The following is a 21,095-nucleotide window of genomic DNA, read 5'->3' on the forward strand; positions in this document are numbered from 1 at the left end:
GTTTGTCATCGCTTTCCTTTGTGGAGTTTATCGAAGGTCCTGCAAGCCCTGCAGCGCCCTCCTTTTGAGCCCCTTTGATCTGTGCCTTTACGTCTTTTGACCTTCAAAGTCCTGTTCCTCGTGGCGATCACCTTGGCAAGAAGAATCTCAGAGTTGGGGGCGCTGTCCTCGGCCCGCCATCTCTGTATTTTCCATAAGGACTCAGTGGTACTGCGTCTAGATCCTTCCTTCCATCCCAAGGTCATTTTGGCGTTCCACTGTAACCAAGACATTGTTTTGCCTTCGTTCTGTCCGGATCCTGTTCATCCGCTCGAGAAGGCCTGGCACTCGCTAGATGTCCGGAGGGCCCTCAAGACCTACCTGTCTCGCACCCAGGACATACGGTGAACGGATTCCTTATTTGTATCCTTTCACCCGCGTACTCTGGGGCAAAAGGTGTCTAGCTCTACGTTATCTTGTTGGTTGCGTGCCTGTATTGCATTGGCCTATGAGTCCCTTCAGCTGCCAGTGTCTCGTAACATAACGGCACATTCCACTAGGTCAGCTGCCACTACGGCTGCCTTCGCAACCAATGCTCCTCTAGCAGAGATTTGCAGAGCGGCTGTATGGTCTACCCCAAATTCTTTCATAAGACATTATAAGATAGACAGTTACGCTTCTGCTGATGCCTCATTCGGGAGGCGTGTTTTACAACAGGTTATCTCTGCTAAGTAGCCAAGAGGTGGTCCCTCCCTATTAGGGGCTGCTTTGGTACATCCCACGTGATGTCAGACTACCTAAGGAAAATGTACCATTGGTATCACCTGAAGGGTGATTTTCTTAGGTAGTCCGATATCACGGCCCTGCCTTTTTGGAGGATTGGGTTTTTTTTGCTACCTTACCACTTATTATTCTTCAGTGTTATAATATTTAAACTTTTTTACCAAGTCAAGACCAATTTGGACCTGTTTAATATGCTTGCGATCTTTGGGTTATGTTTTGGGACACTGTTTCCTTGCTGTGAGGCCCGTTGGCCTTTTCTGTCTTTTCAGATATGTCTCTCACTTCGGTCTCGTCACGAATGAACTGGAGTGGGAGGGGCTCGATGCCCCAGGTCTTGACTTCGATCCATTCTTGCCTTCGGATGCTAGATGGCGCTATATCCCACGTGATGTCTAAGAAACAAGATATCTAAGAAAATCACCCTTCAGGTGATACCAATGGTACATTTCATAGGTTAGGAGTCTACTTGTCAGATGCCATTTTTTCCAAGCAAGAATCGCTGATGAAACTACATTGGGGTTTGCTTGTTTTTTTATCAGGGGTCATGATTAAAGTGATTTTTTGCATATAAGCACCTTCATTTAGGGGTTGGAATAATTTATTTTCTCCTTCAATAGCATTGTAACAAATGATCTAATATCACAAGCAAACACCACTTTGCTCTTAATACTGACTGAAAAAATACAAAATTGGGCAAGATAGAAAGCCTATTTACATGCATTGTCGGAGCTTAGTAACACTTCCATAATCCCAAAGCGGTTTAATTTTTTTAAAAAAACTGAGTGAGGGTCTCTGTTTAAAGCAGGGGTGGTACACAAGAAATCTTCATTTAATTATAAAACACTGCCCAGCTTACAGCTGTTTGGATCCAGCCTACGCATGAGCACAATTCTGATCTTAGGAACCTCCTGCAGGCCAGGACTGTGGAGTTGGTACGCCAAACCTTCGACTCCGATTCCTCTATTTTTCTACTGTCCGACTCCGACTCCAACTCCTCTATTTTTCTACAGTCCAACTCCAACTCCACCCAAAATTGCTTCTTGTCAATCAAAATTTATTTGGAAGTTGGAGTCGGTACATTTCTACCGACTCCGACTCCTCCCAAAATTGCTCCCTACTCTGACTCCACCCAAAATTGCTCCCGACTCAGACTCCACAGCCCTGCTGCAGGCAGTAGAGGGGTGAGGCGATTTTCACTTATTCCTCTTGCAGCGTCCTGAGAAGCTGCTCTGGAAAATTGGGGGACCTTCTAGAACAGTGTGGGAAGGCTGCAGGGAGAAGTGGGGATTGGTGAAAACTGTTTTCTGTCTCCACTGAGAGACTTCTCTAAGCCTTCTGTTTGCAGAAGGACATGTCTACTTCCAACCCTTTGATTTTTAAGGTTGGAACCTTATACACACTTATCTGGGAGTAAATTCCATTGACCTTAGTGGCACTCACATTTGAGTAGACTTGCATAGGATTGCACTGCCGGACTCTCATCCTATGCCCATTTGGGAGTAAACTTAATTGCAGTCCTATTCATTCCTGGGAGTAAACTCTACTGAACTCAGTGTCACTTGCTTCTGAGTGAACATGCATAGGTCCATCTTGTAAAACACACTGAGCATTTATTTAACAAAAGCTCTTCAGACAGATGAAATCCAACTTTTAGCTTTTGATTAATGCAAGCAATGTTAGTAAGACATTTTACCATTTAAACTGCTAGTCTGATGTAGGAATCCCTTCAAGGAAAAGGAGAGAAGTAACCAGCTTCTTCTTAATTCTTTTCTGCACTCTCTCATTTCTGTTTATTTTAGGTATTTAGTCCTTGCAATTCAGGGTAGCAGTTTGAAATGTTAAAATCTGAGTGATTGCAAAAAAAGTTGCAGACTGAAAGTGAGGATAAAGCTCTATCCTCCATTCCCCAAGCCTTGTTTTTAAGCTGGAATTCCTATTTGCTCTGATTGATTAGCATGGATAAGTGATTATAACAGCTGTTAACTGAAGAAATTCCTACACAGGGCCCAATTGCTTCTGCTTCCTGTATTCTTGTACGTTTTGCATTTTAGCCAATGTCACAAAAACAGTAAAAATTTAGAAGCTTCTCTGAGCCTGTTCCTTATCGTATTATCACTTCATTCACTTGCCAGAGCAGGGAGAGACTGTCTCTGTAATTTCTCTGGCGAGTGCATTTTTGAATCCTGTAATTTGGCAGAGCTGATAATTGAATGCCAGTCAGTCAGCATTTTCCATAAACTAGCCTAAAATTGGAACTGCTATAAGTGAGCCATGAAATAAACAAGTGATTCTTGTTATTGTATTCTGTACAATAAATTCCTTTGATGTGTGATTCCTATATCATGACTTCTTAGTTGTCTATGTGACTTCATATTTCGTGCAATTGTAGATCCCATCTCCTCCTGTAGGTATTGCATCCCAAGTTGAGGCTTGAGCTGGAGCAGCATCTGTGGAATTCTTGTTCTAAAAAAAGCAAGGTGGGCAGAAGGGGAGAACAGTGCCCTACCTAGCTCTAAAAGCAAGGAGAATTCTGCTTGATATACCTCCTAACAATGATTTACCCTTTAGTTGGAAGGGGCCAATAATGACTTTCCCTTCACTCTGCCCTTTCATAATTCTTCCTTATCACCGCTGCTTTGGCATTGGGAACAGCCAGTTGTCAGAGCTATTACAGGAAGATGGGACCTTCTCCTGCTGACAGCATGTGCTGTAAGCACATTCCTGTAGTCTCTGCTTCACTGATTATAGGAATTGTTACACAAAACTTTCACAATAGCCATTTAACTAACATTCCACTTCACAAGAATTGAAACACACTGTGAATCTCTGAACTGTTTCTCATGTCTTTTTTACCATGTCCCAAATTACATTTAGGTAGAAAGTTTACCAGTGCAGGTTTTCATTTAACAAACATACTTTCCTGTTCTTATGCTTTTTAAAATAATGCTTTAGATGACAACATCTGGTGGGGGAGGTTTCTGTGACTGCGGTGATACCGAAGCTTGGAGAGAAGGTCCTTACTGCCAAAAGCATGAACATAACATTTCAGAAACAGAAGAGGAAGAGGTAATGATACAGTCTTTCAAAATTATTCTGTGTTGCTGCTGAGATAACTCTGGATTGCGGGAAAGGGGTGGCGAGTAAGATTTGACAGCACACTATGTGGCCTTACTGTGGGCCTGTCCATGCTGCCACATAACATATTTGTTTCACAGGCAGAACCTGCAGCCAAAACAATAGAGACCACATCAACTTTGTTATTTCAGTAAAATGTAAATGTACTGCCTTCAAGTCGATTCCGACTTATGGCAACCCTATGAATAGGGTTTTCATGGTAAGTGGTATTCAGATGGGGTTTACCATTACCTTCCTCTGAGGATGAGAGGCAGTGACTGGCCCAAGGTCATCCAGTGAGCTTCATGGCTGGGTGGGCATTTGAACCCTGGTCTCCCAGGTCATAGTCCAAACCTTAACCACTACGCCATAAGGTGTGCTTTATTGTGTTTTGTCTATTTAAGTCTGTTGTTCATGAGCTTTATTAGAGGGACAATGAATAAACCCTTAAAATAACTCTTGTTAAGTCTTGGTAACAGCAAGATCCCTAGCAGTGTATAAGAATTTTTGTATAAGTAACTGTGATGTGTTAGCTTCTTCTGCAGTAGGGAAAAAAGTTACAAAATATTATCTCAATGTAACACTTTCCTCTGTTTCATTTTAGGATCCTCTTGTGCATTTGTCAGAAGATATGATAGCAAAAGTTTATAATATTTTTGCAATCATGTTTCAATATGCGGTAGATATATTAACATGGGAAAAAGAAAATTATTTGCCACCAGGTTTAGAGACAGTGTAAGTAAAATAGTTGTTTTGAGTTCTCAAGACTGGTACAGTTGTTTATGGAAAAATGTTAGCTGCATCTTAATTTGTATATGACATTGTGTGCAGTCCAAAAAGAGCTGGTAATGCCTTATTCCCATTGAAATCAATGCATCATACATTTAATTGTATGCTTGCCACCCATCAGTTTCAATAGGGCTTTGGTACAATTAGTTTCCTCTGGGTTGCACTAAATGGATATATTAGGTTGCAGTCTTAAATGTGCTTACTGGAAAGTAAATCCCATTGAACTCAATCAGACATAGCTTTGACTAAACATGCTTAGAATTGCTGTTTTTGATGTTGAAAGGGAAATGGTTCTAAATCAGAGTTTTAAAAACCCTTTTGTAAGGAATGTTATGAATTATAATTGACTTTTTATTGAAAGGCCTATTCTCTCTCCCCCCTCCTCCTTTATTTACCCAGCAAATGAGCTGTTTTTGTATAATTAGTGCTGCTTTGGAAATAGTATCAGATGCAATTTGGCATTGCAGTAGTAGGCTAAATACATTAAAAATAGTGATAGGATCCAGCATGTTATGTATGTTAACATATTATAATAACTTGGATCCAGAAATGATAAAACAGAACTCCACTTGTGCAATGGGACTTTCCTTGCTCCTCCCTCCCACTACAGCCCCCTCTGCTTCCCCCAAAGCTGCTCCTGAGGGTTGACAGACCCTCTGGAATGGTCCCCAGGGGGTCAGGAGGATGGGGAAATCCGAAGAATTTAGTGGAGCTGCCATGTGTAGGCCCAAGTACTTTTTCAACTGTACAAAGCATCTTTGGATTGAAGCCAAGGGACAATTCAGTAAAACTTCATCACAAGAGTCCTCAATTTTTTATTGCCTGATTTAGTATGTTTGCTTGTGGAGATTCCAATAAATAGTAGTAATGTCATGCCAAAAATGATGCCTTCATTGGTTTACATTATGTTATTTGTAATACTGTCTTTACAGTGAGAAGAGTGATACTTACTACTGCATGCTTTTTAATGATGAAGTTCACACATATGAACAGGTTATTTACACTCTTCAAAAAGCTGTCAGCTGTACACAAAAGGAGGCCATTGGCTTCGCAACAACTGTAGACAGAGATGTAAGTAACCACTTTAGACTAATGTTTAAAATAGTGGGGAAATGAATAAGCTTGGTAAGTTTAAGTGGATTTAGCCCTTCTGTAGTTCCTTCCTTCCTTCTTGGCTGATCAAAAACTGTTTAGAGGAATAGAAGAGACTAGGCAGTTTCCAAAGTAACACCGGAGCATAGTTCATTGCTTGATTATTCTTGCTGTAATTACCAAGCACATATTTGTTAACATGCTGGTTTGCTCCACCACCCCCGCTTTGCAAATCGTTCTGTGAAAGTTGAAACACTTTCTTACTAGATCCCTTACCAGCCTGAGATTCTTTGGCGGTCCTTTAGCAAGCCATCATCACAGTTTTTCTCTGGGAAAGCAATTCTTAAAATTTAAGCACATCTCCCCAAGAAACTTGTTTCAGCTAGTCCTTGCTAATGGACTATAGCAGCAAAGCCTTAAAAAAAAAAAAAAGATTGCCCCTCCTCTCAATCTTTAAAGCACTGAATATTTGGAAAGCAATACGATAACTCTGAGGATGAACATTTGTTATTGAGAACATGTGGCTGCTGCTGCAGTTGAGGTGGGGGGATGGGAAAGCACCAGCACATGAAACAAAAAGAAGAGCAGATCTCAAAAGGTGTACATGAATCTGTTAGTTTATTGATCACCGATGTGTTTTGAATCAATAAATTCTTCCTTGGGGATTACCCAGTCATTTTCTCCAGATTAACTACTGAAACCATCTACAAACTAATAAATTAATCAGACAGCATAAGATGGCTTAATCAGATTCTTTAAGGGGGAAAAAACACCCTGGGGTTGTCCCCAATTATGTTTCCACACTCAGAGAAGGTGCTTGGCTCCAGTAAAAATAACTCCCTCCCTCTTCTGTTCATGGAATCCTCTGCTAGACTGTAATTTGGAAAACGGAAATGGACTGCCTTCAAGTCGATTCCGACTTATGGCGACCCTATGAATAGTGTTTTCATGGTAAGCGCTATTCAGAGGGGGTTTACCATTGCCTCCCTCTGAGGCTGAGAGGCAGTGACTGGCCCAAGGTCACAGTGAGCTTCATGGCTGTGTGGGGATTTGAACCCTGGTCTCCCAGGTCGTAGTCCAACACCTTAACCACTACACCATACTGGCTCTAGACTGTAATTTAGGATTACATAATTTAAGATACTTTTTTTTTAAAGTCTCAGCTCAAAACAAAATGGGCCTAAGTCTAATTCAGGGTGGGAAATGGGATTGGTCCGTCCGTACCTTTATCTCCTTATCTCAGCCTTATCCATATGGAGCAATATAATATAATATGGCATATGTCTCATGTCTCTTAGGAGATTGGAGATCTCTCAAAAGTGTTCGCTTTTTCACAGGTGAACTTTGCTACATTAATAATATATGCAATTTATGTGATAAACATATGTGTAGCCTACATATCTGATGTAACCATAAAATTCCACTGTTTAGCTGAAATGGATTTGTCAAATCTTAATTTAGGTTACATATTTAACACACATTTAGTTGTAATTAATTAATTCTGTAATATGTGCTGTTAGCAGAAGTCAATGTTATACAGTTAATTTAGAGTAGCAAAACAATTCAGGGGTTGGCAGTCATAAGTGACTAAGCCATTTTTTGCTATTCAGTGTGCAATCAAACCATAGTATTTAATGTTTTAGTTACATCTTTAATTAGCTAGTAATAGCCATACAACTGTTCAACAGGGACGCAGGTCAGTTCGATATGGAGATTTTCAGTACTGTGATCAAGCCAAATCAGTGATAGTGGTAAGTGATATTGCTTCATTTCATTGAATGATATAAATTATTACTTCATCATTATCATTTCACTGTTCTAGCATATCCGTGCATTCACATTTTAAAACTGAGTATGACATTTTAAGGATGCTAAGGAAATCTTTAATATTTTTGGGTAGGATAGCATGCCTGTAAGTCACTTGCTGGATGCTTCTTTCATTCTTCAAAAACTAACAAGTGGTACATTCCGCTTTAAAACTGTGGTAATTAGATTATTACAGTGTGTTGTACATGTGGCTACCTTTTGAAAACTGGAAACCGAAGTTTTTTCAAAGTATAGCTGCTAGGCAGCTAACTGGGAACCTGATGTTGGGATCACAACTCATCAGTGCTTAAAGAGCTGAATTGGCTCCCAGTCCGTTCCTGGGCAAAGTTCAAGGTGCTAGTGTTCTACCTTCAAAGCCATATGCTTTTTAGGAGTAAAGATGCATAGGACTGGAATGAAAAGTGTGTAGCTTTGGCTCAAGGGTTCCCTAAGATTCTGGGAGGACTTGTAAATAATCTCCAGGTCCAACATAGAAGCAAAATGCAGCACATACGTCTCCTGCTGGATCAAAAATTATGAGTACACAAGGGAGCTGCTGTATCTATCTCTGCAAATCATCACTGAACTACATCCACAGTGTCCAAAACTGGACTGGAAGCTACAATGGTGGTGAATAGATACATAGCACTTTTGGCTTTGGCTGTCAGCCACTTGCATAATGGGACTGAAGACTGAATCTCCCATTGTTGGAAGAGAAGCCTTGAATTTATGACATCTCAGATAAGTGATGTGCTCTCCATCTGCAGTTGCAGATAGTTGTGTGCAGAAGCACTCTGGTAATCCTTTTTTGTAGTCATGTCTATCAGAGCCAAAAAGATAAAGAGAAGTTGAACTAACATATCATGATGGACTAATTTCAGTTGTTCCTAAAACTGTTTGCCTTCAGTGTTCCAAACAGAATTCAAGCTTTACAATTGTTGCATGAAAATGTGTAAGCATAGAATGCCAGATTATTGGGAAAGCTTATACAAACCATGAAAATCCAGTTGCCTGGAATTGTTTTACGTTGTAACTGTACAAATGTGACATGAAAAGTGCTGTGTTTTTGGCAAAACCTTTTAATGGCTTCTCTTTCCCCTCCCCTTCTTCCTTCTCCTTTTCTTAAGAGAAGTACCAGTCGCCAGACTAAGCCACTGAAGGTTCAAGTTATGCATTCAGCTATCGTTGCCCATCAGAGCTTTGGTTTGAAGCTTCTAACTTGGCTGGGTAATATTATTGGATATTCAGGTACTGAATTTAAAACACTTGTGATGTAGTTCAAAGAGAAAAGTCAGATGATAGAAAGCAAGAAAATACCCCTTTCTGGGGACAGAATGGTAGGTTGACATGTGCAACAACATTTCACTTGTTCCACAATTATATTCAATACGATCATAGTTTTGGCACTTAGTTATAGTGTAAACATTACAAAAATATATTTAGGCTCATTATTGGTCCTGTTTAGTTAAAGCAAGAGAACCAAGCAATTTCTGATGTGGAAAATCCATGAATGACTCCCTCAAAGGACTTTACGTTCCTAAAAGCAGCCACAAGGGTACCTGATTGGAGATAGGGGGAGGGGGGGAATGAAGGATGGTATTCAATGCTAGTCTTACTTAGAGTACACCCATTGAAGTTAATAGACATGACTAACTTAGGTTCACTCATTTCAGTGAGTCTACTCGGAGTAAGACTTAGTTGGATACAACCCTAAATCTTCCTTCCATGCCAATCCCTCACTGCAAATCATCCCTGTCCCTGAGTGTTTTCAGGCCCTACTTGTCTACCCTCTAAACACAATTCTCCGCTAATAACCTCACATCACTTAAGTTATTACTGTGTTAAGAGTCGACCTATTATGCAAGATCCAACACTGTTTTCTATAGTCAATACAAAATTAAGAGAAATGCCTTCTATTTTAGGATTCTGCACATTGGTAATGTGTTTTAAGTACAGTATACTCTGGTACACAAATTGAGGAGTAAGGCAAAATTGGTTACTCCTTTTGGTTGTTTGTATTACTGTTTATTTTTAATTAGATGGCCTTCGAAGAATATTGTGTCAAGTTGGCTTACAGGAAGGACCAGAAGGAGAAAATTCTTCTCTTGTGGATAAACTGATGTTGTCTGATTCTAAACTCTGGAAAGGTGGGTTATTCCTTCTTGTTTGAAGAAAAACTACTTGGGGCACAGCTGGGAACTCATAAGGTGCCATGTAACTAGAGCAGCCTGGATGAATCACAGAGCAACAAGCAGCTGGGAAAGGTGGGTGGGAGTGGTGGGACATAGACTTCATATGCTCAGATACAGAATTCCCAAATGTTAGTCTCCTGTTTTACTGCGGTCTTGGAGGAAGGCCCCTGAGTAGGGAAGTGCTGCTCAAGATCTCGTAAAAAGCAAGACTAGGAGTGGTGTGGCATCTAATGGTGTCCAGTGCAACTCTGGCCAAAGTAGCTGAATCTCCACTTTTCTGGAGCAACAGAGCTGTTGACTGGGTGCTTCTTAATGCAATGCCACATCTTGTGCACACTTTCCATGGTCTACTATGCAATGTTTCCCTCTTTTGGACACCTTTCTGCATGGCTGGTGTAAGGTGCTGTTGTGTACCATGGACATATTGCTGTTTTGGTAAAACAAGTCTAAGGGTGCAGTCCTAAAAACACTTAATTGGGAGTATGCCCCACTGAAGATATCAGGATTTACTTCTGAATGCAAATGCATAGGATTGAACTGTAAAGTCCACTTCAGCTCATGCAACAAGTTGCACAGTTCCTTGGATTGTGGCCTATGCAAACTAGGTTTGCCTATAGTTGCATAGGTATGTGGAGCCCTTTCTTCATGTTGGCACCCAACACTGCTTAAGGGTTTCAGGAACTCTCACTGATGCCACCTCTACTGTTGTTCTTATAGCACTTCTCAGAACTTGATGCATGCTCTAGTTATTCAGATGTTGTTTTTGTGATAGACAGCCATCGTATATTAGTCCACATTAATATGTATGTTTTTTTTAAAAAACAATAGGAGCTAGAAGTGTGTATCATCAGTTATTCATGAGCAGCCTACTGATGGATTTGAAGTACAAGAAACTTTTTGCTATCCGGTTTGCAAGAGTGAGTAACTTTCAATATCTAATGAAAAATACTTTAAAATGCAAACTCTGACTTTTCAGTTGGAATATGTAGATTGTTACACTTACGCTTTTAGAAGTTCTGGGGTGCACATGGTATTCCTGCATGTGAAAGGGCTCGCTGGTGACTTGATATTGGGGCAAATCTGCATGTACAGTGGAGGTGTGTGTGTATGAAGCTGGCCCTGACCTTAAAATAAATGTAGAAGCTTGCTTCCTTAGGAGCTGTTTGTGCATACTGGAACATACCAAAGCTTTGGTTAGGAGCCTTAATGTGGAAATTTATGTTCCTATGTGATTTGGATGGCATATGTTACCACTTCTGTTGAATGTGCCGACAATCCAAATGAAAAAGCAGTTAATCAACATTAAACCAGAGTTTTCTGGTTCAGAAGTAGTGGTGAACTCTGTCTTAACTGGCAGGTGACAAGGGGAGTGCAGGGGAGGTAGTAGCCCTCTTTCCCAGCTTCATAAACCATGGTTTATGAAGTCTGGAATGATTATCTGAAAAGCGCCATTGTGTTGTGGAGTGAAAGCTGGTGTCATTTTTCCAATAACAGAGTAGTCAACTATGTAATCTGAAAAGTAAAAAATGCTTCTTATATATTGTACTGCTTTCTGAAGATGACCTCTAAATATTGATCTAGCCCAATGATGTTTCCTTATAACAACTGATACTTGTACTTCTAATTAACTTCCTCTTGCTTGACACAAGTAACTGTTGCTGTAACTGCGCTTATTCTTAGCCTGGTAAATTGTGATCTGCAAGTTTACTTTGCGCTGTTTCTATATGAATGCAGCTTTAGTACAAAATTTTCCCATTGCAAACATTAAATTTAGACAGAACATCCAGTCAGTGCAGATTAGAGGTGAATTTCCCCCTTGTTGTTTAGAATTATCGGCAGTTGCAGAGAGATTTTATGGAGGATGATCACGAGCGGCCAGTGTCGGTGACTGCTCTCTCTGTTCAACTCTTCACTGTGCCTACTCTGGTGAGTAGTGGTGTTTTTTTATACTGATAGTTGGCACCCTTTGCCTTTTTTTGCCTCCTTCTTAATAGAATTATGAGCGATTGCAGAATGATTATGTGAAAGATGACCACGACAGAGAGTACTCAGTTGCTGACCTCTCGGTACAGATATTCACAGTGCCTTCACTTGTAAGTACTTAAATGTTGAATGAAACCCTCTCTTTGCTCCAACTCCCACTCAGATCTAACATAGATCATTTGTTATTGTTCTATTTACATGGAGTCTCCAGCAATGTGCAGCTTCAGATACAGATTTCTGTCCCCAAGGAGATTACAATCCAAAATAGGCAGTGGGAGGAAACAACAAAGCGAAGGGATTCCCTAGTATCCATTCTACTATATTATTAGGTCATTAGAATCTCTTCTGTTTCATCTGTAGCTAAGTATAATAGTTTCATTGATGAATTTTTGTCCCCAGACAATCCATGCTCTAAGGAATGGCTTGGTGAAATGAGGGACAAGCCATTACATTGATGATTTAGAATCCTTTTAATTTACACAAATATTTTCAGCTGAGAACTTCACTGACAAACATTGCTACAAGAGCTTCTCATCTGAGAAATGTGCCAAGCAGCCAGAAATATTAACATAATTAAAATTATTGAATATATAATATTTCTCAGCAGGAGCTTAGTCTTGATAGGAAGCTTTGGAGGCAATTAGCAAATAGCAGGGCAGCTGATCTTACACTCTTGAGTCAAATGATAATGTCCTTTTTGCACTTCAGCTGTGTATCTCAGTCTAGTGGCACTGGTGCACATATGGGGAGGCTGAACTGAATGAGACAGCCTGAGTTGTACAAAGCTCTGTATGTACCTATAGGACTCCATTGCTATGCTTAGTAGGGTTACAGGCTCAGAGAAATAACAACTATAGGTGTAGCTATTTAAACAGTAGCAGTTGGTGGGATGGCACAGGCAACGCTCACCTGCCTTCCCAATGCCAAGCATCACTGCTGGTTCCTGGGAGGGCAAGGGGCAGGGAGCTCAGTGTGGTGTGGGCACAGTAGCAGGAGTGTCAGATTAGTGCTGCCGCTGCGCCTGTACCAGACTGAGCTCCCTGCACCATGCCTCTCTCCCTCAGGAACTAACAGCGATGCTCACCGTTGAGAAGGCAGTTGATCAGTGCCACCATGCCTGCACTGACCACTACTGTATTTAAGGTGCCTGCTTGTGCATTTCCAATGAAGATCATGAAGTGCTGAAAATACTATGAAGAAAATATATTCCTTAATGAAAAAAGTACTTAATTATTGGCTGTTAACTTATTCAAATGTGTTAGACTGAATAAATGCAGGTAATGTTTTCACAAAGCTTAAAGCTAACAGTTTCTCTTCCCTTAGTTATGCAAACTAAATTTTTTTCTTGGAAAAGATCCGAAATATATCTCAGATGAGATATAAATAGGTTGCTATACTGTCTGTATTGGATACCCTTTTACAGATATGATTAAAATAGATGATAAAAACCTGATTATAGAGATTTAGCTGGAAAATCATGCCAGTTAGTACTTTCATGACTCTCTTGTTTTCATATGACCAATAGACACAGTCCTGTCAGCTGTTAAAAGTACCATTCTTAGATATAGACATGAATTTGTAACCCTTTATCTTATCCTTCCTCCAAGGTCAGAGGATTCCCAGGTGATCTTCCATTTAGGAAATGGCTATCATCCCCAGACCAATTTTGCTGCAGAATGGTCCATAAAATAATTTGTCCGTTGCTTGATTTTCTTATTTCTGTTGACGGCAGACACTGATTGAAACAAACTTTTAAAAATCTATTTTGACCTAGGCTCGAATGTTAATCATAGAAGAGAACCTTTTGACTACTATTATCTCAACATTTATGGACCACTTGCGACATCGAGATATACAGGGCAGGTTTCAATTCGAACGGTATACTGCGCTACAAGCTTTCAAATTCAGACGAGTCCAAAGCCTGATTCTGGATTTAAAGTGAGTGTTTTATGCCTAATCAGACAAAATATTTTTCCACAGGTAGCCTGCCATCAGATTCTGCCATCTAGCGTCCGAAGCCAAGAATGCACTAGAGTTAAAACCTGGGGCTCGAGCCCCTCCCACTCCAGTCTTCATTCTTGCCTCCGTCCGAGGCAGATCTGAATTTAGACAGAGCGTAGCTAAGTCTTATTTCCATTCTGTTACTCTTCTTATCTTTTTACCTCTTGATTTCTTCGGGGCTCTTCCCTGAGGCTTCACCAGCAGCGGCTGCTGCTTTTACATTTAGCGGGGACTCCGCGGCTGCGATCCTCCCCCCCCTTTTTTCTTTGCCGTTTGTTACTCAGCTTTCAGAACTTCCTCCAGCAGCGGCTGCTGCTCTTTCCCATTTAGCGGGCGCTCCGCGGCTGCGGTCCCCCCCTCCCCCTTTTTGCTGTTTATTACTCAGCCTTCTCAGCCTCCTCCAGCAGCGGCTGCTGCTCTCTCGTGTTTGCGGGGGCTCCGCGGCTGTTAAGCTCCAACAGCAGCGGTTGCTGTTTTTTCGTTTAGCGGGGGCTCCGGCGGCTGCGGTCTCCCCCCTCCTTATTTCAGTCTATATTTTAGCCTCTACATAGGGAAGCTTGCGGCTGCGGCTCCCTCGTAGACACCCCGCCCGTTCTGAAGCCTCTTGTAGCGCTCCCGTTTTTCCCGCCAACCCCGATATCGCGGCCGCCATTGTTATTTATTTCTGTCCTTAGGGAAGCTTGCGGCTGCGGCTCACTCGGCGGCCGCCATTGCAATTTCTTCTATTTTTTTACAGAAGCCCCTCAGCCCTGCTGTTCATTCAACCCGGCTTGGGCTCAATTACGCTTACTGATATCGCCCCTCTCGCCTGTTTTTTAGCAGTGTGTTCTCCTGTTAACAAACATATACTCACCTATTCAGTATTCCCCTCAGACACAGCAAGTAGCCCTGTTGTGGGACTTGTGTAGTCTCCGGTTATCAAATTTATATTCACTTAATCAGTATTCCCTTCAGATACATCAGGTAGCCCTGTTATACCACACCTTCCTCTTCGTGTGTGTGTATATTTGTAGGTGCACCTCCAGTAGCCCTGTTATACCACACTTGCCCCATTGTGTGTGCATATATTCGTAGGTACACCTCCAGTAGCTCTGTTATACCACACCTTCCCCAGTGTGTGTGTGTGTATATTTGTAGGTGGACATCCAGTAGCCCTGTTATACCACACCTTTCCCATTGTGTGTGTGTGTATATTTGTAGGTGCACATCCAGTAGCCCTGTTATACCACACCTTCCCCATTGTGTGTGTGTATATTTGTAGGTGCACATCCAATTGACTAGTCTGTGCACCTTGGTGGTACCGCACCTTCCCCATTGAGTGCGTGTATCTAACCTTGGCCACACTGCGATTTTTAAATAAAGCTTATCTCTCTGGCAGTGTCACTAGCGGTCTCGCACCTTCCCCATTGTGTGCGTGTACTTAGCTCAAGGCCAAGTTGGCAGTGTAACTAGCGGTCTCGCACCTTCCCCATTGTGTGCGTGTACTTAGCTTGGCACCAACCTTACCCGAGTTGTTACCTTTCTCGTACTGGGCGTACTCACTCCTGTCATACTGTTTCTAGTCTGTCCTATACTATTTTTACCTTGCCTCTGTTACCGCTCCTTCCCTATTGTGGGCGTCATTCAGAGATTGTCATGGCGGATTTGAACCCTGAGGTGACAATATCCCCTGAAGCAGGCCGTCCATCCCCACGCCAGCCAGCTAAACATAAACACGCCAAGGCAAAAGCAAAGACTAAACACCTGTCTGGTCACGGAGCGCCCAAGAGAGCACACTACGTATCATCACTCCCAGAGAAACCTCGCCATGCAGCCGTTCCTGCACTTTTCCAGTCTCCTTCTGAGTCTTCAGAGGAAGAGTTTGAAGGATTCCCCTGTCAAGCTCCTCAAACTCCGCATGGGCAGCCTCAAATTCCTCTTCAGGAACAGGCACTACCTTCTTCCACTCCCCCAGGGATACAGTTGACCCCTGACTTCCTGCAACAACTACGAGAGCTGCTGGGGTGCCTATCCCATCCCCAGCCTACTCTACATTTGTCTTCTCAGCCCGGAACCTCACGACAGCCCAGCTCTGCGAGACAACCCGGTGACAATACTGATGCTCCACTACCCTCTCCTAACCCATATGAGGTGGTCAGGGGTAGATTGGACGTAGAACAATCTCAGTCTGATGACTACATGAACGTTTTTCAGACTGACCTGGATGAATGGAGTGGGGAATCTGACCAGGAGGAAGAGATCTCCTATCGCCTGTTTGACCTGGCGGATTTCTCTCATCTGTCACGTAGAGTCTTGGACACTCTTGGCATTCAACCAGAACTTATTCAACCGGTTGTCCCTCCTGTCAAGGGTGCCAGAGTTCTCAAGTCCCCCAGATCAGTGCAGCACTTCATTCCCGTGCCAGACCCCATTAAAAAACTGACCAGAGAAGAATGGGCCCGTCCCCTTCGTCCACGTCATTCCTCCTCCTTAGCCAACAAGCTCTATACCCTGGACCTGGAATCCATGTCCTTTCTGAACGTCCCGGGGGTGGACCAACCTATTTCCAATCTTGTATCCCGTTCTCTCCTTCCAAAGGAAGGCGAATCACTGTTCAAGGACCCCTATGAGAGGAGGCTTGACTTTGTCTTCCGTAAGATCCATGAGGCCTCCGCTCATTCCATCCGGGCCTCTTCTACTGCCTCTATCTTCTCACGGGCTTCCATGATGTGGTTAGAGGATATCCTTGACGAACCCAACCCGGATCCCGCCAAACTAAGGAAAGGTATCCTCAAGATACACAAGGCTGCTGCCTTTGTGGCCGACGCCACGTTAGACACTTCCCATCACGGTGCACGCGCCCTTGCAGCCGAAATTGTAGCTCGTCGTACTCTATGGCTCCAACATTGGGACGCCGACTCGACTGCCAGAACCAACTTATCCTTAGCTCCATACTCGGGAAATATGCTCTTCGGTGAGGACGCTCTCAAAGCAGTCCTTGTCGACCCCAAGGACAATCGTAAACCTGCACTAGCTACGGCCAAAAGAGACGACCACAGACCCGGACGACGGTTTACCCCTTACCGTTCCTTCCAACCCTTTCGGAGAGGACAACCCGGTGGACGAGGACGGGACACCAGGCCTACAAATTTCCGTCCCTTCAAGGCACCCTGGTCCAGACAACGATCACAATACAGGGGCCAATACCAGAGCAGGCAGGCATATGGCAGAGGAAACCGTCAACGCAGGCAGTTCTGACTCCATCCCCATTGGAGGCAGACTCTCCTTCTTCTCCAGCATCTGGCTAAACTTGACAAACATCTCCTGGGTCAGACTTCTCTTCACCCAGGGCTACAATATAGAATTTTGGCGGACACCACCGGACAAATTTTGCATCTCCCCCGTCTCCAGGGCACACAAAAAGATCATGCAGGACGCACTACGACATCTACTAGAGATAGCCGCTATAGAGCCTGTTCCCCCATCCGAATGGCTACAACGCGTGTACTCCGTCCTCTTTACGGTTCCCAAGCGAGACTCCTCATGGAGGGCGGTCTTAGACCTCAAGGGCTTCAACTGCTTCGTCAAATACCGCCACTTCAAGATGGAATCTCTGGTGTCTATTGTAGAGGCTCTACAACAAGGGGACTTTATCGCATCCATCGACCTGAAGGACGCTTACTTACACATCCCAATTTGCCCGGGTCACAGACGGTTCCTGAGATTTGCACTAGGCCACCTCCATTTTCAATACCGGGCCCTTCCATTCGGCCTCTCCTCAGCCCTCCGAGTCTTCACCAAAGTGATGGCCACCATGCTAGCGTATCTCCGCCTCCAGGGGGTCCATATTTATGCTTATCTCGACGACCTCCTCCTCCGAGCAGGCTCCCGGGACTTGGCCAACAGGCAGATCCAGTTCACCCTAGAGGCACTACACTCTCACGGCTGGCTGATCAATGCGGAAAAGAGTCATCTACAACCAACTCAGCGCCTCCAGCACTTAGGGGCAATACTGGACACATCCCTAGCCATGTCCTTTCTGTCCCCAGACCGTATTGCTTCCATCACAGCCATGGCAAACTTACTTCTACATTGCCCCACAGCAGATGTCATGTTTCTGGCCCAGTTTCTCGGGGCAATGATCTCCACCATCCACATCGTTCCGTGGGCCCGACATCATTCCAGACCTTTACAATGGGCTCTCCTACCCTTTCAAGCAGACATCTCCAAGTCCAACCATCGCGTAATTCCTCTGGGCCAATCTCTGACGCAATCATTCTGCTGGTGGGTATCCACAACTTCCCTTACCAAGGGGACACCGTTCCGGGACCCAACCAGAGTCCTAATCACCACGGATGCCAGTCTGTCCAGCTGGGGAGCCCATTGCAACTCCACCTTTGTCCAAGGCGTGTGGTCAACCCAGGAACTAAGTTACAACATCAACTGGCTGGAGCTCAGGGCTGCTCATCTTGCTCTAAGACACTTCCAGCCACTATTCGTTCTACAACACGTCCTAATTCACACGGACAATGTTTGCGTGAAATCTCACATCAACAGACAAGGAGGCACAAGGTCCAGGGCTCTACAGGAGGAAGCGACACGACTCTTCGACTGGGCCGAGTCCCACCTCCTGTCATTACGAGCAGAACACCTCAGCGGCACGCTAAATGTTACGGCCGACTGGCTCAGCAGGCAAACGATCCATCTGGGAGAATGGAAACTTCATCCAGCTGTGTTCACCCTCCTTCAGCGGCGGTTCGGCCCCCTCTCACTGGATCTCTTCACCTCCAGCCAAAACTGACAACTGCCTCGTTACTTCTCAAGGTACCTAGAGACAACGGTGGAAGCAGTGGATGCGCTGACGACACCATGGCCACACGGGCTCCTTTATGCCTTCCCGCCTATATCACTCCTAGGCAGGACATTGACAAAACTCCGACTCGAACGGACACGGATTTTACTCATAGCACCCTACTGGCCTCGCAGACCCTGGTTTTCGGACCTCCTCTCGATGTCAATGGCGGCTCCCTGGACTCTTCCAATCAGGCCGGATCTTCTCTCCCAAGGACCAGTTTGGCATCCGGACCCGAACTGGCTGAGACTGACAGCCTGGCTTTTGAGCGGACACAGTTGATCTCTGCTGGTCTGTCTCAAGGGGTCATAAACACTATTTTAGCATCTCGGCGTCCGTCAACTACTCGAATCTATCAGAGTACTTGGCGTACTTTTTCCAGCTGGTGCACTTCTTTTTTTTTTTTACAATAATTTTTATTCAAATTTTCATAAAACATAGAAAACAAAATCATAAAACATTCAAAGACAAAAAACAAAACAAAACAAAAATGATTAAACAAAAAAAATAAAATGTTGACTTTCCATTTGTCACATATCAAATCAGTTATAGGTCTACAATATATAACAATCCTGTCTCTTAAATCATATTATAAAATCACTTTCCTCCAGTAGTTATCTTAATTAATCATCAAATCTCATAAACATTACTTTATTCTTTCCACAAAAAGTCAAAGAGAGGTTTCAATTCTTTAAGAAATATATCTATCAATTTTTCTCCAAATAAACATGTCAATTAATCCATCTCGTTAATAATTATAATAATCTTATTGTCATAACCATAGTCCAAATAAACATTTCGATTAATCCATCTCATCAGAATCTGTTAGGTCCAATAATTTCAATAGCCATTATTCCATTATCCCTATTAGTTCCATCTTCCATCTTCAATAGTCCTGTTAAGTCCAGTAATTTCAGTGTCCAATCTTCCATTATCAGTATTCCATAATAATCTTGCTGTTGTAGCCATAGTCATATAATAAGAGTCTGATGGGAATTTCCTCTATCCCAAATATTTTCTTGCCATCCATTCTGAATAAGTTGCTGAAATACTGTTGTAAAGTCATATCTGTGTTCTTCTTTTTTACAAAATGCACTGGCTCATCTCTTGAGAGTTTTTCCATTGTCACATGGCTGCAGTTAATTCCATAGATTTTCTCTATATCAAACTCCATCACATCATTCCAGTCCAGAAGATTATCCAAGCCATTGATAACTTTATCTCTAATATCTTCATTAATTTCTTCAGAGATAACGTTAAATTCCAAACAGTAGATTTTATTTCTAAAATCCATAAACTCCAGATCTTTTTCCAATTCCACATTTGTTCCAATCTCCAGGGCTTGTATCTTCCCTTTATTTTTTCTTTTCTCATCTCTGATCTCATTCTCCTCTCTCACAGGATCCCCTATTTCTTTAAGCTCCTGCGTCATTTTGCTCAGTTCAATTTTCAGCTCCTTACTACCCTGTCGCAGGGTTTGTTTCGTTATCTCAATCTCATCCATTATTTTCTGAAACATAGTTACTTCCAGATTCTCAGCCACTTTCTTGATTGCCATTTTTAAAACCACGAAAACAAAGCAAAACAAAAATAAAGAAGAACCACTTCTTATTTCAGCAACAATTGGGTTAATATTCCAGGCTTGATGACATCACAGTATAAACAGAGCAACCTGCCTTATCTCTCTATGTTCAAGAATGCAAAACAAATTTAGTTCCCAGCATCAAAACAGTTAGTGGCGTCGTGAAGAAGCAGATTCGTCAAAATAAAATAGACCAAAAAGAGAATAGTCCCAGACAATATAATATTCCTCGGAATAGAAATCAGGAATAGAAATCCCTCTTCTGTTTATTATCTTTAGAATGCACTTCCAGGACAGCTTTTTGCGACAGAAACAGAGATAAGCTGTTAATTTCGTGAATAACAGAGAAGAGTTATAGCTCACCCAGAAGTTGTCCAAAGCTGATCAATCTGACAAATCTCCTTTTGCTGCAACAATTTAAACCAAGTAAAAAAAAATAATAGAAAGAAGGGTGCTTGCCTGTTAGTCCGTTCTCTCTTTAAAGAAAAGATAAACGTATCGCTTAAACAGATAGAGCTTGTTCGGAAGTCCGTCCGGCATTGTTGGCTGGACCTTATCTCATAAATTAATGAAATCCAGTCCTCCCAACAAAAGCAGGCTTTTGAGGTTGATCTCTACGTTTCTCCCTGCCCGGGAGAAATTTCATCAGTCAAAAAAAAATGTTCTGACTGATTTATATCTGAATAAGCTTCTTTTGAGGCAGGAGCCCGTCCCAAAAGCAGGCACAAGCGAAGTCACCCTTCCCGGAAGTCCCAGCTGGTGCACTTCTAAAGGTTTTTCAGCACCCCAAGCCACTGTACAGCACGTTCTACAGTTCCTACACAGAGGCATGACATTGGGACTCAGACCAAACACCCTGCGTAGACAGGCATCCACCATCTCCTCAATTCTGTCTGTTTCTTCATCGGCAGCACCCCTAGGCACTCACCCGCTCATCAAACGC

At 42.8% G+C, this 21,095-nt stretch overlaps 1 protein-coding gene across 2 annotated transcripts in view; it reads left to right on the forward strand.

Annotated features, from left to right (window-relative positions):
* The window catches only part of UBR2 (ubiquitin protein ligase E3 component n-recognin 2), a 111,486-nt gene that overhangs the window by 16,212 nt on the left and 74,179 nt on the right, over positions 1 to 21,095 (forward strand). The window contains exons 4-12 of one of the 2 annotated variants that reach the window (XM_061625343.1): positions 3,715 to 3,828; positions 4,481 to 4,611; positions 5,598 to 5,736; positions 7,446 to 7,508; positions 8,691 to 8,811; positions 9,603 to 9,710; positions 10,584 to 10,672; positions 11,583 to 11,681; positions 13,513 to 13,676. In XM_061625343.1, the coding sequence (XP_061481327.1) occupies positions 3,715 to 3,828; positions 4,481 to 4,611; positions 5,598 to 5,736; positions 7,446 to 7,508; positions 8,691 to 8,811; positions 9,603 to 9,710; positions 10,584 to 10,672; positions 11,583 to 11,681; positions 13,513 to 13,676 (1,028 nt within the window). Of the gene's footprint in view, positions 1 to 3,714; positions 3,829 to 4,480; positions 4,612 to 5,597; positions 5,737 to 7,445; positions 7,509 to 8,690; positions 8,812 to 9,602; positions 9,711 to 10,583; positions 10,673 to 11,582; positions 11,682 to 11,749; positions 11,849 to 13,512; positions 13,677 to 21,095 lie in introns of both variants that reach the window. The other variant, XM_061625342.1, reaches the window with a different exon arrangement.

Source organism: Rhineura floridana, chromosome 4, assembly GCF_030035675.1.
Source record: "Rhineura floridana isolate rRhiFlo1 chromosome 4, rRhiFlo1.hap2, whole genome shotgun sequence".
Lineage (NCBI taxonomy): Eukaryota > Metazoa > Chordata > Lepidosauria > Squamata > Rhineuridae > Rhineura > Rhineura floridana.